We start from the raw sequence: 21,396 nt of genomic DNA, 5'->3' as shown, positions 1-21,396 counted from the left end.
CTTATATATTGTAGCTTTCCATCCCTAGTGTTATGAAAATTGTTTTTTTATTTGTTGTCAGGATGTAGGAAATTCTGGTAAGGCTGCATATATTTCCCATCTCTAGTTGCCCTAGGAACTGCTACAGCCCTTGTGATGGTGATCCCACAACGGTGTGCTGCCCTTATAATGGAGGGAACGTCATTGATGAAGCAGCTGAAGATGGTTGGACTGAAGATGCTTCGCTGTGGAACTCTTGCAGTACTGTCATCAGGCTGTGATGATTGATCTTCAAGGATTAAGTTACGAGGAGAGATTACACAAATTGGGGTTGTATTCTCTAGAGTTTCGAAGGTTAAGGGGTGATCTGATTGAAGTTTATAAGATATTAAGGGGAACGGTTGGGTGGATAGAGAAACTATTTCCACTGGTTGGGGATTCTAGGAGTAGGGGGCACAGTCTAAAAATTAGAGCCAGACCTTTCAGGAGTGAGATTAGAAAACATTTCTACACGCAAAGGGTGGTAGAAGTTTGGACCTCTCTTCCGCAAATGGCAATTGATACTAGCTCAATTGCTAAATTTAAATGTGAGATGGATAGCTTTTTGGCAACCAAGGGTATTGAGGGATATGGGCCAAAGGCAGGTATATGGAGCTAGATCACAGATCAGCCATGATCTTATCAAATGGTGGAGCAGGCTTAACGGGCTGAATGGCCTACTCCTGTTCCTATGTTCTGACAACCACAACCACCATCCTTGGTATGTTTCCAATCACTGGAGGGTTTTCCTTTGACTCTTTTCCCCCACCCGCCTTGACCCACCCACGCACCCGCGAGTGAGATGGGAGAACAATTCATCCAGCATTGCCCAGGAGGTTGTAGAAGATGAGACGATGGAGAGTGACTAGGTGCAATGAATCTGAATAGTCCTCAAATTAATCTGAATTTACAGTGACCTAGCATGTTTTGCTTTATCTTCTGCTTTAAAATGTTTTTGTCAAATGTTCTATTTCTTTTCCTTCCTCTCTTGACCTTAGGTTTGCTAGAGCTCCTTCATGCCATATTCAGTCGAAAACACAAGTGAGTTTTAGTACTTTAAAATAAACGAGCATTGCAATTCTCAGCCCAGAGAAATGAACTCTCACACTGTAATTACAACATATTTTTAACTGTAAATCTCCATGGCTTTCCTCCTTTTTGGCTATGTTTCCTTGATAGTCCACTCAATAAAGCTCAATGCCTTCCTCCCCCACAGATGAGCATGTCTTCCAGAATTTTTTGTCCCTATGTGAAGAATTTGCATTTCTCAACTTTCAATTTCCTCTGCCTCCTGTCTTCCCAATTCCCAAGTATATTCAAACTCTTCTGTAGCTTATCCTGTTCAGCTTCGTAGTCTACCACCTTCATTAGCTTTGTATCGTCTGCAAATTTTGTGACTCCTAGCACATTAATGCACTATTTAAACAAAAGAGGTCCCAAAACAGACCCCTTATGGGATCACACATAACATTCTCCCAGGCTAATTGCAATACCTATATCACCATCCTCTGGATACCAATCGTATCCATTGTAAAATATTTTTACTGATTCCCGCTTACTTTATTTTCAGTACCAGCCTTTCCAGAGGACCTGTATCAAAGGTCTTACTGAATTCCAAATCCCTTTCATTGCAAAAAAAAATAAATCTTCTGCTGCCTTTGACCTTCCATGAATAATAAAGGAAACGATGGCAAATGTGCTTCTATTAATTTTGGTGGTTTCTTGGGTTAATGGAAGTCAAGTTTATGCTATAGTCAAGATGGAGAAAATAAGATTGGAAACATTTTTCTATTATGAATATAGCGATAAGCCAGATGCAGGAGGTCACCATGATTATTATGTACAATTCATGGGAAGCAGTGATTCAGCAGTATACAAATGAATGCAACAATTCATCCAGAGTTGCACAGGGGGTTGTACAAGAAGAGGAGGAGAAGGTGGAGGAGTGACTAGGTGCAATGAATCTGAATAATCCTCAAATTAATCTGAATTTACTGTGACCTAGCATGTTTTGCTTTCTCTTCTGCTTTAAAATGTTTTTGTTAAATGTCCTGTTTCTTTTCCTTCCACTCTTTTGAATCCCCCCACCCCGTTCAATCATCCTACATTTTTATGTCCTCTTTGCATACCATATCTTAATTCTGCTTCTCCTTTTGTAGTCTTGCTTTTCTGCAATTTTTCTCATTTTCTTCAATTTCTATTTTCTCTCGTTCCCTTTTTTTTAAAAAAAAAACTTCATGCAAACCAACATCTATATGGGGTTTTAAAAGCACTCTATACTTTTAAAGCTGGCTCTCTTTTATGCTGATACTTAAAACAGAGTACAAGACAAGAGTATGATCACTGTTGTATATGTTTTTTATTTTTACTTTATCGGTTAGATTACTATGGTTTATCTTGTCCCAGGGATATTTACATCTTTCCCAGAGTACAAATAGTTATTCTGAAGCAGCTAGTTTTTCCAAGTTACTAGAAAAATGCCTTGGGGAAGACAAACTATTTAAATGAATAGTAGGTACAACATATATGCTTTTTATGTTTCACACACATAACACTAAGGTATGTGTTAGAATGGAATATTTGTAATCAGATATCCATGGCTTGCTTCTTGTCTGCATCCCCCTCATACATGGTGAGTTAGTGATAAGATTTCCATGACAACCACATTGTGAATAAGATTGACTTTTGGCAGGTTTATAATGTCAATTTTGATTATGCACGAGAAACACTTGACCGAATATGTTGCTTGAAAAAAGATTTGTTCTAATATGTGAGCATGAAAGTAAATACATATATGAAAAATGTCTTTACCTTTTGGTTTATTCCAGAGCTATGAGAAGCTGGAGAATAATTTTGATGACATCAAACACACCACTCTCAGTGAGCGAGGAGCACTTCGTGAAGCAATGAGGTAAGTCCAAGTCACCATGGCAACAGTCACCGATGTAGTAAAGAAAAAAAGCCATTCTTTATTATTGGGAGGAACAAATGAGTTCATTGCCACCATTCTGATCTTTTCTCCAAGGTATTAATTTGTCAGTAGAGCTTCTTCCCTTGGGGCTGTGCTTAGGTTGTAAGGATGCAGCTAGTTCAGCTTGTGTGTGCAATCAGAATTTAAATAATGTTTTCACTTCAGCCTTCTGCCACCACAAAAAGAAGACCTGCAAAAAAGCTTTCTATCACTTAAAAGGAACTTAATCATTTTAGCCCAACTGCTGATTGATATTATGACATTTTCTTCACCCCTGGGAATTTCTTCTGTGCTTAGAAATATTCTAGTCTAAAGTAATTTTGTAGCAAATGTTATCAGTTCCATTGCTCTGAATCTTAAATTTCATAAAAAGAGGATTATTCACATTTAAACTGTGAGATACCATTTTTATTAAACATATATATGTGTGGATGATATTGTAACTTAAACACCAAAGTGGTGAGTGATTTATAGGTCATTCAGTTATTTAGTGAAAGTGATATTCAGTGCTTTGATGCATAGGGTGATGTTTAATAATCAGTCTATTGCTACTTTTTTTTCTGTCATGATTTTGCTAAACTGCAGATATTGGTCTGAGACAGAAACCTGCTTAAACAATGCACAGCCTCCAGTGCAGAGTAATACTGACAGCTTTGCATTTTTCTCTAGTCTGACAAGCAGAGATCTACACATGTATAAAGTTTTTAATTCATGTACATATACTGGTTACATTTTAATGTTAGTTGAGGGCTGCGGAGACAGTTAGCTCTTTGCCAACATTAAAAAGTTTTTAAAAGTTCCATAATTGCTAGAGGTGCAATGTAAATCCAAGGCAGTGTGACATTACAGAACTTTTGAAATGCTCTCATGTTTGTTTATGATTGAAATCATGTCTCTCGTCATGCAATTTAGTTTAGTAGCCTCCTCCACTCTCTAACATTTGGCAGCAATACTAGATTCTTAAACGCATTACTAAATGTAGAATGTTGGTATTTTTGTCAATTATTTCCCCCCCTCCCCCCGCCATCCACTGATAGGGAGTTGTATTCTGCTGCTGTCTATCCATTTGTCCTTGAACAATAACTAATTTTCTCAATTTTTTAAAAAAAGGTTTCATCAGATTTTCATTAACCAGCACAATGGTTCCGCTAATAAGACATTAAGTTGGAATTGAACATAAAAAGCTAGAAATACATGGCAAGTCCATCAGTATCTATAAAGAGAAAAGATAGATTTCAGGTATACAGAAATGGGAACTGAAAGTAATCTCGTTAATAAGACTGAGCAAGACAAAGTGGTGAGAAAAGAACAGGAATGCTGTTTCCTGTCAGAGTTATTAATGGATTTAATGCCCAGGCATTAAGTTTTTTGAAAAGCTGAAAAGACATTAAAACTTGTCAAGGCATTAAAAGGACAAAGGGGAATCAAAATAGTTAGGCAGCTAATAGAGGGAGACAGGCGGAGGAATCAGATAGCTGGTATTTGATTTCATCCAGGTAGAGATCCCTTCCATCATACAGCAGAGCACTCTTTCTCAGCAAGTTTGATGATGATGACGAGTTGCAATCCTACTTTGTTCAGTCTCATTAAAAGATTCACTTGTCTTTCAGTTTCCAGTTCTGACGAAGGATCTACATCCCAAATGTTAAACCTGTCCTTTCCCTTTGCTAGTTCTGATGGATCTACTGTGTATTTCGAGCACATTATTATTTAAGATGTTCTTCATTTGTATTTTTTCCTTTTAGATTTGATCTGAAAGTATTCAGAACTGTCCACATGTTCAGTTCACAAGGCTGGGAGAATTGATGCCACTGGAGTAATTAAAAAGTGTTTCACACTGGAAGAAGATTTCCTCTGTTGGTTATTTATAATGAAATTGTAAATGTGTTCCTTATATATGTGTTTAGAATATTGCTATAAATGATGAACAGTGGTAATTTTTGCCCATTGTAACTAAATGTCATTAAATGTGCCCTTCTCACAGATATTGGATTTTGTTAAAACTTATAGGGGGTTAAATTGGTTAACCCCTGAAAACAGGCGCTGGGATCGCGGCATGCGATTAACCCGGGCCTGCTTGTTGCGATGCAGGCAGCATGGAACAATGTAACGTTCGTTCTGCCTGCTGTTTTAAATGATTGCTGCATGCAGCCAGCGCCACCTGCACTGTTGATTGGCCACATGCATCAGTAGGGGGCCCCGGATATCGCAAGTGGATCACTCTTCTTAAAGGCAGCCTGCACCTCTTAAAGGGGAGATACACTGTGGCTGCAAGAAGTGTTGGGAGTTGTTTGAGAAGTGATTCCTGGGCTGTGATACTTTGAAGAATGGCTGCACCTACAAGAGAGCTGCACCATCTGATGATGTTCAAGTAGTAGAGAGAAGGAGGGAGATCCTATATCCACAGGGAAGCAAAAGGCCCTCCAGATATATGCTGAAGTAGCAGATGAGGATAATGCCAGGAGCATTGTGCCAAGAAAATGGGTGCAGTGCAGGAAGAAGTTCAGTGGTTTAACACACATTGTCAAGGTGAGTGAGTTCAAATTTCAAGTGGCATATGCTACCCACTGCACCACTAGCCTCATCCACGGCTTAATGCACTACACCCCTCCATCACCCACTTACCAACAATCTCTTTCAATCAGTACTCGACCCTTCAAATCAGATGCTTCATCTCACTCTCACACATTATCACTGTTGCAAGTCACACACACAGGCAACTATTCAACCATGACAGCCACATCACCCAAACATCTTGCAGGACACTCATTTTCACACTTCCCTCTTTCTCACAGAAGAAGGTGGCGCATAACAGGCAGCAAGAAAGAACTGGAGGGGGACAAGCACGCCTACATATCTAAAGCCACATGGAAGAGATAGTACTGGCCATCATTGGAAGGACCATCACTGAGGCCGTGGCCACTGGTGGTGCTGGAGAGATCGATAATGAGGGTCTCTGCATAACTAATCCTCCTTCTCGCTTCCCACTTCGCCCTCATCCCGCAATCTTTTCTGACTCACGTGCTGCAGATGGTGTAGATGGCCTGGACTAAAAATCCGGAGTCATGAGTTCAAATCCTGCGACGGCAGCTGGCGAATTTAAATTCAATTAATTAAATTCAATTAATTAAATACAAATCTGGAATTAAAATACTAGTATCAGTAATGGTGGCCATGAAACTACCGGATTGTCGTAAAAACCCATCTGGTTCACTAATGGCCTTTAGGGAAGGAAACCTGCCGTCCTTACCCGGTCTGGCCGATATGTGACTCCAGACCCACAGCAATGTGGTTGATTCTTAATTGCCCTCTGAAATGGCCTAACAAGCCACTCAGTTGTAAAATCTCGCTACGAAAAGTCATAATAACAATAAAACCGGACGGATCACCCGGCATCGGACCACTAGGCACCAGACATGACAACGGCAAACCAAGCCCAGTTAACCCTGCAAAGTCCTCCTCACTAACATCTGGGGACTTGTGCCAAAATTGGGAGAGCTGTCCCACAGACTAGTCAAGCAACAGCCTGACATAGCCATACTCACAGAATCATTCCTTTCAGCCAACATCCCAGACTCTTCCATCATCATCCCTGGGTATGTCCTGTCCCACCGATAGGACAGACCCACCAGAGGTGGCGGTACAGTGATATACAGTCAGGAGGGAGTGGCCCTGGGAGTCCTCAACATTGACTCTGGACCCCATGAAATCTCATGGCATCAGGTCAAACATGGGCAAGGAAACCTCCTGCTGATTACCACCTACTGTCCTCCCTCAGCTAATGAATCAGTTCTCCTCCATGTTGAGCACCACTTGGAGGAAGCACTGAGGGTAGCAAGGGCACAGAATGTACTCTGGGTGGGGGACTTCAATGACAATCACCAAGAGTGGCTCGGTAGCACCACTACTGGCTGAGCTGGCCGAGTCCTGAAGGACATAGCTGCCAGACTGGGCCTGCGGCAGGTGGTGAGCGAACCAACACGAGGGAAAAACTTACTTGACCTCATCCTCACCAATCTACCTGTCGCAAATGCATCTGTCCATGACCGTATTGGTAGGAGTGACCACCGCACAGTCCTCGTGAAGACAAAGTCGTGTCTTCGCACTGAGGACACCATCCATTGTGTTGTGTGGCACTACCACTGTGCTAAATGGGATAGATTCAGAACTGATCTAGCAGCTCAAAACTGGGCATCCATGAGGCACTGTGGGCCATCAGCAGCAGCAGAATTATATTCCAGCACAATCTGTAACCTCCTGACCCGGCATATTCCTCACTCTACCATTACCAACAAGCCAGGGGATCAACCCTGGTTCAATGAGGAGTGTAGAAGAGCATGCCAGGAGCAGCACCAGGCGTACCTAAAAATGAGGTGCCAACCTGGTGAAGCTACAACTCAGGACTACATGCATGCTAAACAGCGGAAGCAATATGCTATAGACAGAGCTAAGCGATTCCACAACCAACAGATCAGATCAAAGCTCTGCAGTCCTGCCACATCCAGTCGTGAATGGTGGCGGACAATTAAACAACTAACTGGAGGAGGAGGCTCTGCAAACATCCCCCTCCTCAAAGATGGCGGAGTCCAGCACGTGCGTGCAAAAGAAAAGGCTGAAGTGCCGAGTGGATGATCCATCTCTGCCTCCTCCCGATATCCACACCATCACAGAAGCCAGTCTTCAGCCAACTCGATTCAAGAAATGGCTGAGTGCACTGGATACAGCAAAGGCTATTGGCCCCGACAACATCCCAGCTGTAGTGCTGAAGACTTGTGCTCCAGAACTAGCCGTGCCTCTAGCCAAGCTGTTCCAGTAGAGCTACAGCACTAACATCTACCCGACAATGTGGAAAATTGCCCAGGTATGTCCTGTCCACAAAAAGCAGGACAAATCCAATCCGGCCAATTACCGCCCCATCAGTCCACTCTCCATCAGCAAAGTGATGGAAGGTGTCGTTGACAGTGCTATCAAGCGGCACTTACTCACCAATAACCTGCTCACCAATGCTCAGTTTGGCTTCCGCCAGGACCACTTGGCTCCAGGAGGAGCACAAGGAAAGGTAAAGGCATACCAAAGACAGGCAACAAGGGAATGCATAAGGGTGAATAGTCTCATTTTGTTTGCATAATTTCATGTATTAATTTATAAATGTGCATTTGAATTTGTATTTGATGGTTTTTATTTCTGCGATGAGCTGAGGGTGAAACCACTGTGTAATCATAAGGAGGACAATTTGATGGTAATGAGAGAGGAAAGGTAAGGAGTGTGGGACTGTTGGTGAATGGGGAGGTGTCGTTGAGGTTACTAGTATCGCTCATTAATAATCTGATCATGCAGAGCCCTGGAAGACTGGGCCTGTACACCTTGTAGCCCCGCTGCCTCGTTCTCCACTTCCTGCTGCACTTCCTCATCTTCCTCTTCCTCTGCCTCTTGTTCAGGTTCCCGCCTGATAGGTGGTGGCAAGGGCTGTTCCCTCATAAAGGCCAGGTTGTGCAGCATGCAACAACAAATCTTGCTACCCACTCAGTTGAGCACTGCAGGGCTCCTCCAGAGCGGTCCAGGCAGCGGAAGCGTTGATTGAGGATGCCCATGGTGTGCACCTTTGATATAATACCTTTAATGTAGTAAAACGTCCCAAGACACTTCACAGGAGCATTCTCAAACAAAATTTTGACACCGTGCCATATAAGGAGATATTAGGACAGGTGACCAAAAGCTTGGTCAAAGAGGTAGGTTTTAAGGAGCATCTTAAAGGAGGAGAAAAGGTTTCCTCCAACTAAATATTGGGACGATTGAAGCCATTGTCTTTTGTCCCTGCCGCAAACTCCGTTCCCTGGCTACTGACTCCATCTCTCTCCCTGACGACTGTCTGAGGCTGAACCAAACTGTTCGCAACCTTAGCGTCCTATTTGACCCTGAGATGAGCTTCTGACCACATATCCGCTCCATCACCAAGATGCCTACTTCCACCTCCTGTAAGATCGCCCGTCTCCACCCTGCGTCAGCTCATCTGCTGAAACCCTCATCCATGCCTTTGTTACCTCCAAACTGGTCTATTCCAATGCTCTCCTGGCTGGCCTCCCATCTTCCACACTCCATAAACTTGAGCTCATCCAAAACTCTGCTAAATAACCATATGCTAACTCGCACCAAGTCCAGTTCTCCCATCACCCCTGTGCTCGCTGACTTACGTTGGCTCCCGGTCCGGGAATGCCTCGATTTTAAAATTCTTATCCTTGTTTTCAAATCCCTCCATGGCTTCGCCCCTCCCTATCTCTGTAACCTCCTCCAGTCCTACAACCCTCAGATGTCTGTGCTCCTCCAATTCTTGCCTTTTGCGCTTCCCCGATTTTAATCGCTCTACCGTTGGTAGCCATGCTTTCAGCTGCCTAGGCCCTAAGCACTGGAATTCCCTCCCTAACCCCCTCTACCTCTCCTCCTTTTAAGACGCTCCTTAAATCCTACCTCTTTGACCAAGCTTTTGGTCACCTGTCCTAATATCTCCTTATGTGGCAGGGTGTTAAATTTTGTTTGATAACACTCCTGTGAATCTCCTTGGGACGTTTTACTATGTTGAAGGCGCCATATAAATGCGAGTTGTTGTCGCATGTGGTCGCACACCAGCTGCACATTGAGGGAGTGGAATCCCTTGCTGTTCATGAATATGACCGAGTTCCGATGTGAAGCACACATGGCAATATGCATACAGTCAATGGCACCCTGCATCATGGAAAAGCCTGCAATGCAAGCAAACCCTCATGCTCACTCCTGCTTGTCTCTGGCATGAGGGAATGAGATGAATCTGTTTCTCATTGCGTACAGAGCCTCAATGACCTCCCTTACACAACAGTGCACTGCAAACCGCGAGATGTTGCTTATATCTCCAGCAGCAGCCTGAAAGGAGCCAGAGCCATAATAAATTAAGAGCCACGGTCACCTTGACAGCCATAGGCAATGTTGTCTTTGCTCTGCTTGTGAGGCTGCCGTTGTGGCTGCAGCAATTGACAAATTTAAGTCCTGACCTTTTTAGTGAACTGAAGCAGTCGGATGCATTGGTCATCGCTGAAGTTGAGGTAAGAGAATTGGTCCCTGAAGACCCTCCTAGGATATGGCCTCCTGCTGAGTGCCTTGCTCCTCCTCCTCGCTCTTCTAGCAGCTTGTCCTGTTCTGCATGGCCTCTCTTCATTCTCCCAGTCATGTTCAATTCCCAGAGGAAGCCCTACTATGCCACCCATATCTGGAAGCAACTTTTTTTCAGCACTATATTTGAAATGCCACTTAAAGTACTGCAAGACCAGCCAGTCCATTCTCTATAGAATATTGAAACTTTAGCCAGGTATAGGAATCGTCCAAAAACACGTACAATTGCACCAGCAGCCAGAAAAAATAATCCAGCAACTAACCTGTAAGTACTTCATGTTCCCTTTAAATAATGCTGGTGGGGGGGGTCCTTCATGCCGTTTGTCATGTTCAGCTGTGCGAGATAAAGACAGTGTGTTGGCTGGAGTGTGGAGTTCTAAAATGTCACCGGCTGCTTCATATCAGTGTTGCACACTGATATGCATCATCATCTCCCCACTCTATGTGCTGTCGGCAGTCGTTACGTGTGCGTGCGCACGCAAACACCTTTAGCAAGATGGCGTCCTGCGCACTTCCCGTCGGAAGTGTCACATGCATCTCTGACACCATTTTTGGAACTTGGGTGTTTGTGTAGCGCCTACAAAACAGGCCCAATTTTGCCCCAATACTGTGTTAACACTTATTTAGTGCTTGTTGTGATTCACTTTTTAAATAAATGTTTTTTAAATATCTTGTGCCAAGAAAATAGTCATAATTTAAAAAAGAACTTCCCCAGTTTCAATAAAAATTAAATTGTTTAAAAACTGCACCTTTTTTACTTATTCCTTTGCAGTATTATTTGCAGGTCTAACTAATTTGGCTGGAATAAACACAGGTGCCAGGGTTTAAAAGAAGTCATTTAAATTACTGCAAGATCTTTGTTTCCAATTGATGACAGTTGATTAAAATAAGGTTTACACAGGTATAGAATGAGAAAAGGCTTTGGACCTAATAAGCCAACTCCCTTCTGCAGCCCATGAGCAATATGCAAGTCGTTGGACTCCTCCCAACTTATTTAATGTCCTGGCTTGAGTGAATATCCACAAGTAAAACTTTCAATATTATACAGCACCAAATGCCTATAGCCCAAAAATAATTCAGTGGAAATTCAGCAGAATATTAATCTAATGCACATTATTCAACCTTGACTGGTTGTATTCATCAGATGGTATTTCCTTTTTCCTTCTTCTTAACAGGACTGGAATCATAATTCTATGGAGTATTTAATCATCTATGTCAGTACTTATTATTATGTCCATGAATCTTCTAACACATTTAGTCCCCACTTCTTCTTCCACAAGGTAGCTGGTACATAAATATGAAGAATCAAATGTTAATGGTGTTGACTACTTGTGTTAATATAGTTCTTTTTTTGAATATAGAAACCAGCTAATGTCCTTATACATATACTTTAACTTGTTAATAGTGTTTGGCATATGTTTTAGATTTGATTACCTAATCATAAATGAATTTTCACAACCTGTCTCTCTATGAAATCTGTAGGGGCAAGTGGTCTCTGATTGTGAATTAGTTGTGAAGCAATGATCCCTGTTTGAGACTCGATGCTCTAGTAGTAAGTGAAAGATGTACTTCAGAAAATAGGGTAGGTTTTCTGGCTAGTGGGATTTGTACTGTTGATGCAAGATGGGTGTACAAGGTTTGGAAAGTTGGGCTGGGGTCCAAATTTTTGGCCAGCCTCTTAGGCTAGTCTAAAGTGCTCGCACACAAATTTGTGTGTGAGCTTCATTAAAGCCTTGATTTCTATGTAAATGAAGAAGATTTACCTGATGGAGTGATTTCTTAATTTTCTTCATGGGAATGAGCTGTGTACTCAGCTTGCCCTTGTAAAATGGGTGATGAAAGTCAGACACAGTCTTTCCATAAGGGAATACTTCACATTGCTGGACTTTTCAGTGCTACAATTTAAATCATTAAAATGAATATGCATTGGAAGTAGAAGAAAATGAAAGGATTGATATTGTATTTCTTACCACTGTGAGAGCTATCAGTGACTTAGACTATTCTCTTGGGAACTTCAAACAGACTCTGGTATAAACATCTACCGAACCTTATATACCCTCAAACAGTTACTGGGACCTCCTGAATTTTGAATAACAGTTAACCACATTAGAAAATAACTGGGTGTCATACATAAATCTGAACAAATCTTAAAATCTCTTTGTAGCTAGGCTCCTTCCTGATGCTGTTCAGTCAATTGAATGAAACTTGCAACATTAATATTGAGTTAGGTTTGGTATAAGATTTTGGCTACAGTTGGCTTTTAACCATTTATGTATTGTGACTGCATTTAAAAGAACAATAACCAAGCCAAAACTAGACACAAAATTATCTTTTTCAGTGTCTACATTAACCCCATTCCCGATCAGTAACTTCAATCAGTGTCAGCTGTTGCTCAAGTGATCACATCCTAAAATCCGAGTCAGAAGGTTGTGGGTTCAAGCCCTGTTCCAGAAACCCGAGCGCATAATCTAGACTAACACTTGCGTGCAGTGCTGAGACTGTGCTACACTGTCAGAGGTGTCACCTTTTGAACGAGACATCAAACTGAGGCCCCATCTACCCTCTCAGCTGGATATAAAAGATCCCATGGCAATATTCGAAGAAGAGTAGGGAGTTCTCCGTGTCCTGGCCAATATTTGGCCCTCAACCAAAATTTCTAAAACAGATTATCTGGTCATTATCTTTTTTTTGTGGGACCTTGCTGTGTGCAAATTGGTTTCTGCATTTCCCTACATTAAAACGGTGACAACACATCAAAAGTACTTCATGGGCAGTAACATAAGAACATGAGAAATAGCAGCAGGTGTAGGCCATACGACCCCTCGAGCCTAATCTGCCATTCATTAAGATCATAACTGATCTTCAACCTCAACTCCACTTTCCTGCCCAATCCCCATAGCCTTTGATTCCCCCTCGAGTCCAAAAATCTATCTATCTCAGCCTTGTATATACTCAACGATTCTGCATCCACAGCCCTCCTGGGGTAGAAAATTCCAAAGATTCACAATCCTGAGTGAAGTAATTCCTCCTCATCTCAGTCTTAAATGGCCAACCCCTTATCCTGCGTCTATGCCCTCTAGTTCTAGACTCTCCAGCCAGGGGAAACGACGTCTCAGCATCTACCCTGTGAAGCCCTCTGAGAATCTTATATGTTTGAAAGAGATCGCCTCTCATTCTTCTAAACATCAGAGAGTATAGGCCTATTCTACTCAACTTCTCATAGGACAACTCTCTCATCCCAGGAATTAATCTAGTGAACCTCCATTGCACCGCCTCTAAGGCAATTGTATCCTTCCTCAGTTAAGGAGACCAAAACTGCACACAGTACTCCAAGTGAGGTCTCACCAAAGCCCCGTGTAATAAGAGTTCCTTACTCTTGTACTCCAACCCCCTTGCAATAAAGGCTAACATGCCATTTGCATTCCTAATTGCCATCTTGCTTTGGGATGTCCTGGGGTCATGAAAGTTGCTGCATGTATGCATGTTCTTCTTTCTTTTATCTTGTTCAGCTCCTTTTTAAATGTGTTTATCACCTCAGCTTCAACTGCATTTGCTCTTTGAAATATGCACTACTCTGTAAGGAAAGGTTTCTTCTAGCCTACAGTTTTGCATGATTTTAAACCTGTGTCCTCTAGTTCTGTGCTCAGTGTAAGTCAGATAATTTGCTTATGTTTATGTCTGAGTGGTTCTCCTTCATTCTACATCCTCCATAAACCAGAGGAGTACAAATTTAGTTGGGGGGGGGGGGGGGGAGGGGGAGAAGAAGAGAGCGGGACAGAAGACCTATCTGTAAAAGCCAGCTGTCAAAAACTATCTGCCAAAGGCATTGTATGCAGTAGTTAAATCTAAGCAATAATGTTTAGTAAATATGTGAAGACTGTTCTATCTGGCAACCTTGCAAATATCATCAATTGGAACCTGATTGAGAGATAACCAAGAAGCAGCCATGAAACGGAGAAAATTACTCTTAACCTGTACCTTGGGTTCTTACCTGCAGTGTAGGATTTTTTCAATCTTCCATTTGGCTTTCCATTGCTTTGTCACTGGTTTGTCTTGAGCCTTTGCACTATAGGAAACGAATAAACATCAAGACTGCCTAAATGCATACATAGTAGAAAAGGCATTCCAGTTCTGACTTCTGTGGCAGCAGATTATCAATGGGGATAGCAATTTCTTTACGCCAATGAAACTGGGAAGTGACCTTGAGTTTAAAAATTCCAAGTGAATCCTCAGTATTGTCAGAATGTCAAATCATAGAATCGTACAGCACAGAAGGAGGCCGTCGGGCCCATCGTGCCTGTGCCAGCTCTTTAAAAGAGCTATCCAATTAGTTCCACTCCCCTGCTCTTTCACCAGAGCCTTACAAATTTTTCCTTTTCAAGTATATACCCAACTCCCTTTTGAAAGTTGCTATTGAATCTGCTTCCACTACCTTTTCAGGCAACACATTCCAGATCATGACAACTCGTGTTTTTAAAAAAAAAAATTCTCCTCACCTCTCCTCTGCTTCTTTTGTCAATTGTCCTCTGGTTACCGACCCTTCTGCCATGTATGAATTATTTGTGATAAGAGGTTGCAATTCACTAACTCATTGAGCTGACATTAACAACGGCGTAGTTTTTCTTAAACTCTCATTTTCAAAGGGTTTCAAACAGTGAGTACATTAACTTATGGAGAACTAAGTTAAGGTTCCAGTTGGAAAATATTGTGGGAAAACTGGGCACAGTTTCCAAATAGCTAGTATAAAATGGAGCACCCGGTGGGTGATCCCCTTGGATGCAAACCTTGTGCATCCCCCACTTCCTTCACCCCACGATTGGCAACCGTGCCTTCTTCAGCTGTCTAGGTCTTAAGCTGTGGAATCCCTCTCTAAACTTCTCCACCTCTCTTCCTTTTACGATGTTCATTAATGTGGAGATGCCGGTGATGGACTGGGGTGGACAAATGTAAGGAATCTTACAACACCAGGTTATAGTTCAACAATTTTATTTTAAAATCACAAGCTTTCGGAGATTATCCCCTTCGTCAGGTGAGTGAGTGAATAAGAGGTTCTCAACCTCAAACAGACCATCGTTCGCAGCAAATTACCCAGCTTTCAGGAGAACAGCATCCACGACACCACACAACCCTGCCACGGCAACCTCTGCAAGACATGCCAGATCATCGACACGGATACCACCATCACACGAGAGGACACCACCCACCAGGTACATGGTTCATACTCCTGTGACTCGGCCAACGTTGTCTACCTCATACGTTGCAGGAAAGGATGCCCCGGAGCATGGTACATTGGCGAGACCATGCAGACGCTGCGACAACGGATGAATGGACACCGCGCAACAATCGCCAGACAGGAGGGTTCCCTCCCAGTCGGGGAACACTTTAGCAGTCAAGGACATTCAGCCACCGATCTTTGGGTAAGCGTTCTCCAAGGCGGCCTTCGAGACACACGACAACGCAAAATCGTCGAGCAGAAATTGATAGCCAAGTTCCGCACCCATGAGGACGGCCTCAACCGGGATCTTGGGTTCATGTCTGTCTGTCTCTTTTTCTCTTTCTCTTTCTCTTTCTCTCTCTTTCTCTCTGTCTGGTCTCTTTCTCTCTCTCTGTTTATTTGACACAATGTGTATTCAGTATACTGGGACCTACTGTTTTCCATGGCTAACCTGTCTGAACACCAACGACACCTTTGATTGGTATGATGGTGTCCTAGCCTAATATAAGGTACGCAATTTGAGAGCCTCTTATTCACTCACTCACCTGACGAAGGGGATAATCTCCGAAAGCTTGTGATTTTAAAATAAAATTGTTGGACTATAACCTGGTGTTGTAAGATTCCTTACAGATGTTCATTAAAACCTATCTCTTTGACCAAGCTTTTGGTCACTTGTTCTTGTCTTCTTTGGCTCGCTGATAAGCGCCTTGAGATGTTTTACTACTTTTAAAGGCATTACATAAATGCAAGTTGTTTTTGTTGTTGATTGTGGAAGACTGAAATAGCGATAATGAAGCCCTAATAGACTAGGTTTCAAATCAGTGTCAAATAGGCCTTTGAGATATGCCTATAGGGAGCATCACATGAGACAAAAGTAACCAACTTGACATTCATTTGAAGAATGTAGAAGACCTTACTAGGTAGGTAATCAAATTTTGAAGAAAGTAGGTTATTTATGATAAATTAATTGAAGATTGGTTAGTTTAGATCTAAACAATTCTAAAGTGTTTGCTCTTTCTATTCTTTGAGTTTGTTTCGAGGAGCTATACTACAATCTCAGTGCAAATAACAAAGATTATGAACAAATATACTTTGAGAAAAGAAAATATTTTAATCATCACATTAGGTTGTATGCTTTCAGCGAGCCAGAATCATAATAAATCTAGAGATAAATGTGTTTTGAAATCATTATTTGTTCTACTTGGACAATTAAACAACTAACGGGAGGAGGAGGCTCTGTAAACATCCCCATCCTCAATGATGGTGGAGTCCAGCACGTGAGTGCGAAGGACAAGGCTGAAGCGTTTGCAACCATCTTCAGCCAGAAGTGCCAAGTGGATGATTCATCTCTGCCTCCTCCCGATATCCCCACCATCACCGAAGCCAGTTTTCAGCCAATTCGATTCATATCAAGAAACGGCTGAGTGCACCGGATACAGCAAAGGCTATGGGCCCCGACAACATCCCAGCTGTAGTGCTGAAGACTTGTGCTCCAGAACTATTCCAGTACAGCTACAACACTGGCATCTACCCGACAATGTGGAAAATTGCCCAGGTATGTCCTGTCCACAAAAAGCAGGATAAGTCCAATCCGGCCAATTACCGCCCCATCAGTCTACTCTCAATCATCAGCAAAGTGATGGAAGGTTTCATCGACAGTGCTATCAAGCGGCACTTACTCACCAATAACCTGCTCACCGATGCTCAGTTTGGGTTCCGCCAGGACCACTCGGCTCCAGACCTCATTACAGCCTTGGTCTAAACGTGGACAAAAGAGCTGAATTCCAGACGTGAGGTGAGAGTGACTGCCTTTGACATCAAGGCAGCATTTGACTGAGTGTGGCACCAAGGAGCCCTAGTAAAATTGAAGTCAATGGGAATCGGGGAAAACTCTCCAGTGGCTGCAGTCAAACCTAGCACAAAGGAAGATGGTAGTGGTTGTTGGAGTCCAATCATCTCAGCCCCAGGGTATTGCTGCAGGAGTTCCTCAGGGCAGTGTCTTAGGCCCAACCATTTTCAGCTGCTTCATCAATGACCTTCCCTCCATCATAAGATCAGAAATGGGATGTTCGCTGCTGATTGCACAGTGTTCAGTTTCATTCGCAACCCCTCATATTGAGGCAGTCTGTGCCCGCATGCAGCAAGACCTGGACAGCATCCAGGCTTGGGCTGATAAGTGGCAAGTAACATTTGAGCCAGACGAGTGCCAGGCAATGACCATCTCCAATAAGAGAGAGTGTAACCACCTCACCTGGACATTCAACGGCATTACCATCGCCGGAACCCCAACCATAAACATCCTAGGGGTCACCATTGACCAGAAACTTAAATGGACCAGCCATGTAAATACTGTAGCTGCAAGAGCAGGTCAGAGGCTGGGTATTCTGCGGCGAGTGATTCCCCAAAGCCTTTCCACCATCTACAAGGCACAAGTCAGGAGTGTGATGGAATACTCTCCGCTTGCTTAGATGAGTGCAGCTCCAACAACACTCAAGAAGCTCGACACCATCCAAGATAAAGCAGCCCGCTTGATTGGCACCCCATCCACCACCCTAAACATTCACTCCCTTCACCACCGGCGCACAGTGGCTGCAGTGAATACCATACACAGGATGCACTGCAGTAACTCGCCAAGGCTTCTTCGACACGACCTCTACAACCGAGAAGGACACGAGCAGCAGGCACATGGGAACAACATCACCTGCACGTTCCCCTCCAAGTCGCTCACCATCCCGACTTGGAAATATATCGCCGTTCCTTCATCGGCGCTGGGTCAAAATCCTGGAACTCCCTTCCTAACACCACTGTGGAAGAACCTTCACCACACAGACTGCAGCAGTTCAAGAAGGCGGCTCACCACCACCTTCTCAAGGACAATTAGGGATGGCCAATAAATGCTGGCCTTGCCAGCAATGGCCACATCCCATGAACGAATAAAAAAAAACTTGAAATCCTCACTGAATTACAATTATACACACTTTCATTTGATGACTGAATTTTTGGGCTGGATTTTAATTCCTACTCCTGGCCTCACAAGGAAAGGTTATTTTTTTAAAAAGAAAAAATGACTTACCTGTTTAGGCCTCTCCTGGACCTGATTCTCTTCCTGAGCTTAGAACAATGGTAAAATATCCATTTCATTTGTTATGTTAACATTCCAACTGTACAAATGTTTAAAATTACACTTTGGAAATTTAAGAATAAAATTGAATTGTGTTTTTTAAATAAAAAAGCTCTCTAGCAACAATGAATAAAACTAAATTTGTTTTTTTTAATCTCCAACAAATACTTAATTGTATGTCCATGTATGGTCCTTATCTCTGTATGCCGTCAGAATGGTTATTTGCTAGTCATTGAAATTCAATCATTCATTTGTCAGTGTGAGTACAACATTTCCACACATAATGTACAAGCCCTCCATGTCCTGACAGCAAATGTAATTTTCCAAACATTTCATCCTGACATTCTTAAATGTTTCAGATGCGGATACTCCCACCATTCCACTACTGATTAAACAATATATTTGGGTTTAAGACCAGTTAGTCAGTTCATTACTGGCTTGAGAATTGTGAATAACTACTGGTGTATTGGCTGACTTTCTGCCATTAATTTTACCAAATTTCTGTTTCAAAAATTCAGTGATGGAAAAATGGCTACCAGCCATCTGATTCTATGACCGGCATTAAAATTTGGAAAAAATAAGTTTTTTTCCATAATGAGAATTTACTCGAGAATTCTCTGTGAATAACAAAGACTCTGATTAATGTTTTTAGGAGCTGGAGCTGTACCTGAGAATTACTGAATTTTATCACAATATTCAAAAGGGAATTGGGTAACAGACCAGATAGCCTAACATCTGTCGTGAGGAAGAGGTTTGAGAACATTAGATGAGCATTGATAACAGAGAACAGAGGCCATAAGTACATGCCAGCATGCATTTAAAAGCAGTAGATCATACATCACTGATATCATGGAATGTGGAAGCAATTAAACTGGCAGATAAGGGCTTTCATTGAATGGAATTTATTGGGCTTTAAGAAGACATTTGATAAAATTGCCTATAAGAGGCTTTTAGCGAAGATTAAGTTCAATAGAATTAATTGCAAATTATCCAGCTGGATTTAAATCTGGCTTGATAATAAAACAAATAAAAAGTGGTAATAAATTGATAAAACTAGGAGTTCTTGCAGTGTCCTAGCTAACATTTATCCCTCAACCGCCTCCACTAAAAACAGAAACAGCTGTTTGTGGGACCTTTGGGCAGGCTGGCTGCTGTGTTTTCCTACCTAACAGCAACTACACTTCAAAAAGTTATTTCATTGGTTGTGAAGTGCTTTGGGATGTCCTTAGCACATGAAAACTGCTATACAACTGCAAATTCATTTGTTCTTACAGAAATTTTTAATGCAGGATTGGTCACTTCCCTCAGGACAATAAATCAAGCGGGTGGAATTCATGATGGTGCAAATTTTACATGGGAGCCATTTTTCGTGCCTCTACAGCCCTATTTTTCCATTGTGAATGGGGTGATTGCAAGATGAAAATTACAAAAATAGACCTGCCACTGGCTTCCCACCCAAGGCCCATCCACTGCGATTATTGAGCGTGCCTCGATATAGGTCTCCTCTGTTCCTGCTAGAAATGGGCACAGTACTCTTATGCAAATATAAGTCATCTGATGTATTTGGGACCCCGATTTTAGTCCCAATCAGCGAGCGCCAAAAATGGCCAGTTCCAGTCCAATTAGTGGAGCACTCACCTGCAATTAGTTAAATCAATGAAATTATTTGGGAGACGTCTTGCTTTTATTTTTGCTGCAAAATTGCTGTAGTTTAGTGTATAGTTTCTGCAACACCTTTAGGAAGCTCAAGGAGTTACTGGCTACTGCAGAAGATGGGAATAATTTTGGCCACTCCATTCTGGCTGGTGGAATTAAAGCAACAGCAGCAACAAGTGGGAGAATCTCATAGAGCTGCCATTGGAGTTGTAGGGAGTTAAATGAGGAGAGCAGTTTTCAGATGTCTATATCCTACCCATATGGTCTGTTGGCTCAGAGTCATCTATTTCCAGTTTTCTGAGGAGCAATGTGCAAGGAGACTGCGCTGCTCCAGGGAGGCTGTCACAGACCTGTGTCATCTCTTATAACACGATCTAGAATCCACTGCCACAGCTGGCAATGCATTGCCTGTTGTAGTCAAAATAACAATAGCCCTCAACTTTTTTGCCTCTGACTCCTTCCAGACTGCAACATGGATTATCAATAGTATAAGTCAGTCTGCAGTCCATGCCTATATCAAGCAGGTGACTGATGCCCTGTTTGGTAAAGCAAGCCAATTCATCATTTTCCCCATGGAGAACTGGAAACGGCAGAATAGGCTCTGGGATTTGTAAAGATTTCAAATTCCCCCGAGTCCAGAGCACCGTTGAATTTACCCATGTCACCATCATGACTCCTGCCGATGAGCCAGCAGCGTTCATGAAGCACAAGTGCTTCCACTCCTTTAATATTTAGCTGGTGTGTGATCACCACCAGTGCATCATGCAGATCTGAGGCTGCTTGCCTGGCAGCTGTCATGATCTTTCATACTACACCAGCCCTCCATCATCCCCAATCTTTGACCCCACACAGCAAATGAGAGGATGGTTGCTTGAGGATAAGGGCTATCCCTTTCACACCTGGATTATGACTACTTCTCCACAACCCATGCTCACCGGCTGAACTGTGATACATCCAGAACTGTGGTCCACTAGAGCCATCATCGAGTAGACTATTGGAGCACTCAAGCTCTGCTACTGCTGCCTGGACAGGTCTCGTCGGTTACTATAATACAGCCCAGAGAGTGTGTCGAGAATCACGATTATTGCATTCTGCACAACACATGGAGACACCGTTGGATGAAAACCTCAAGTCACATCATGAGGAAGACCCCAAATGACAGCAAGGATGGTCCGGAAGTGGGAGGACATCAACACCAGCCTGCAGCCAGAGTCTTCAGCAGCAATGAATTGACCAATGTTTCTGCTGAACTATTCCTGCTTCACCCTCAACCCC

The 21,396-nt window shown here is 42.7% G+C and overlaps 1 protein-coding gene across 2 annotated transcripts in view; it reads left to right on the top strand.

The window, feature by feature from the left end:
• Nucleotides 1-21,396, top strand: part of LOC137325178 (dihydropyrimidine dehydrogenase [NADP(+)]-like) — a 598,790-nt gene that overhangs the window by 136,782 nt on the left and 440,612 nt on the right. For both annotated transcript variants that reach the window (XM_067989971.1, XM_067989972.1), the window contains exon 3: nucleotides 2,847-2,929. In XM_067989971.1, coding sequence (XP_067846072.1) covers nucleotides 2,847-2,929 — 83 coding nt within the window. The remainder of the gene's footprint in view (nucleotides 1-2,846; nucleotides 2,930-21,396) is intronic.

This window comes from Heptranchias perlo, chromosome 9 (genome assembly GCF_035084215.1).
Source record: "Heptranchias perlo isolate sHepPer1 chromosome 9, sHepPer1.hap1, whole genome shotgun sequence".
In the NCBI taxonomy this organism is placed as follows: domain Eukaryota; kingdom Metazoa; phylum Chordata; class Chondrichthyes; order Hexanchiformes; family Hexanchidae; genus Heptranchias; species Heptranchias perlo.
Note: the sequence above shows the minus strand (reverse complement) of the source record. Positions and strands in the feature narration are given on the sequence as shown.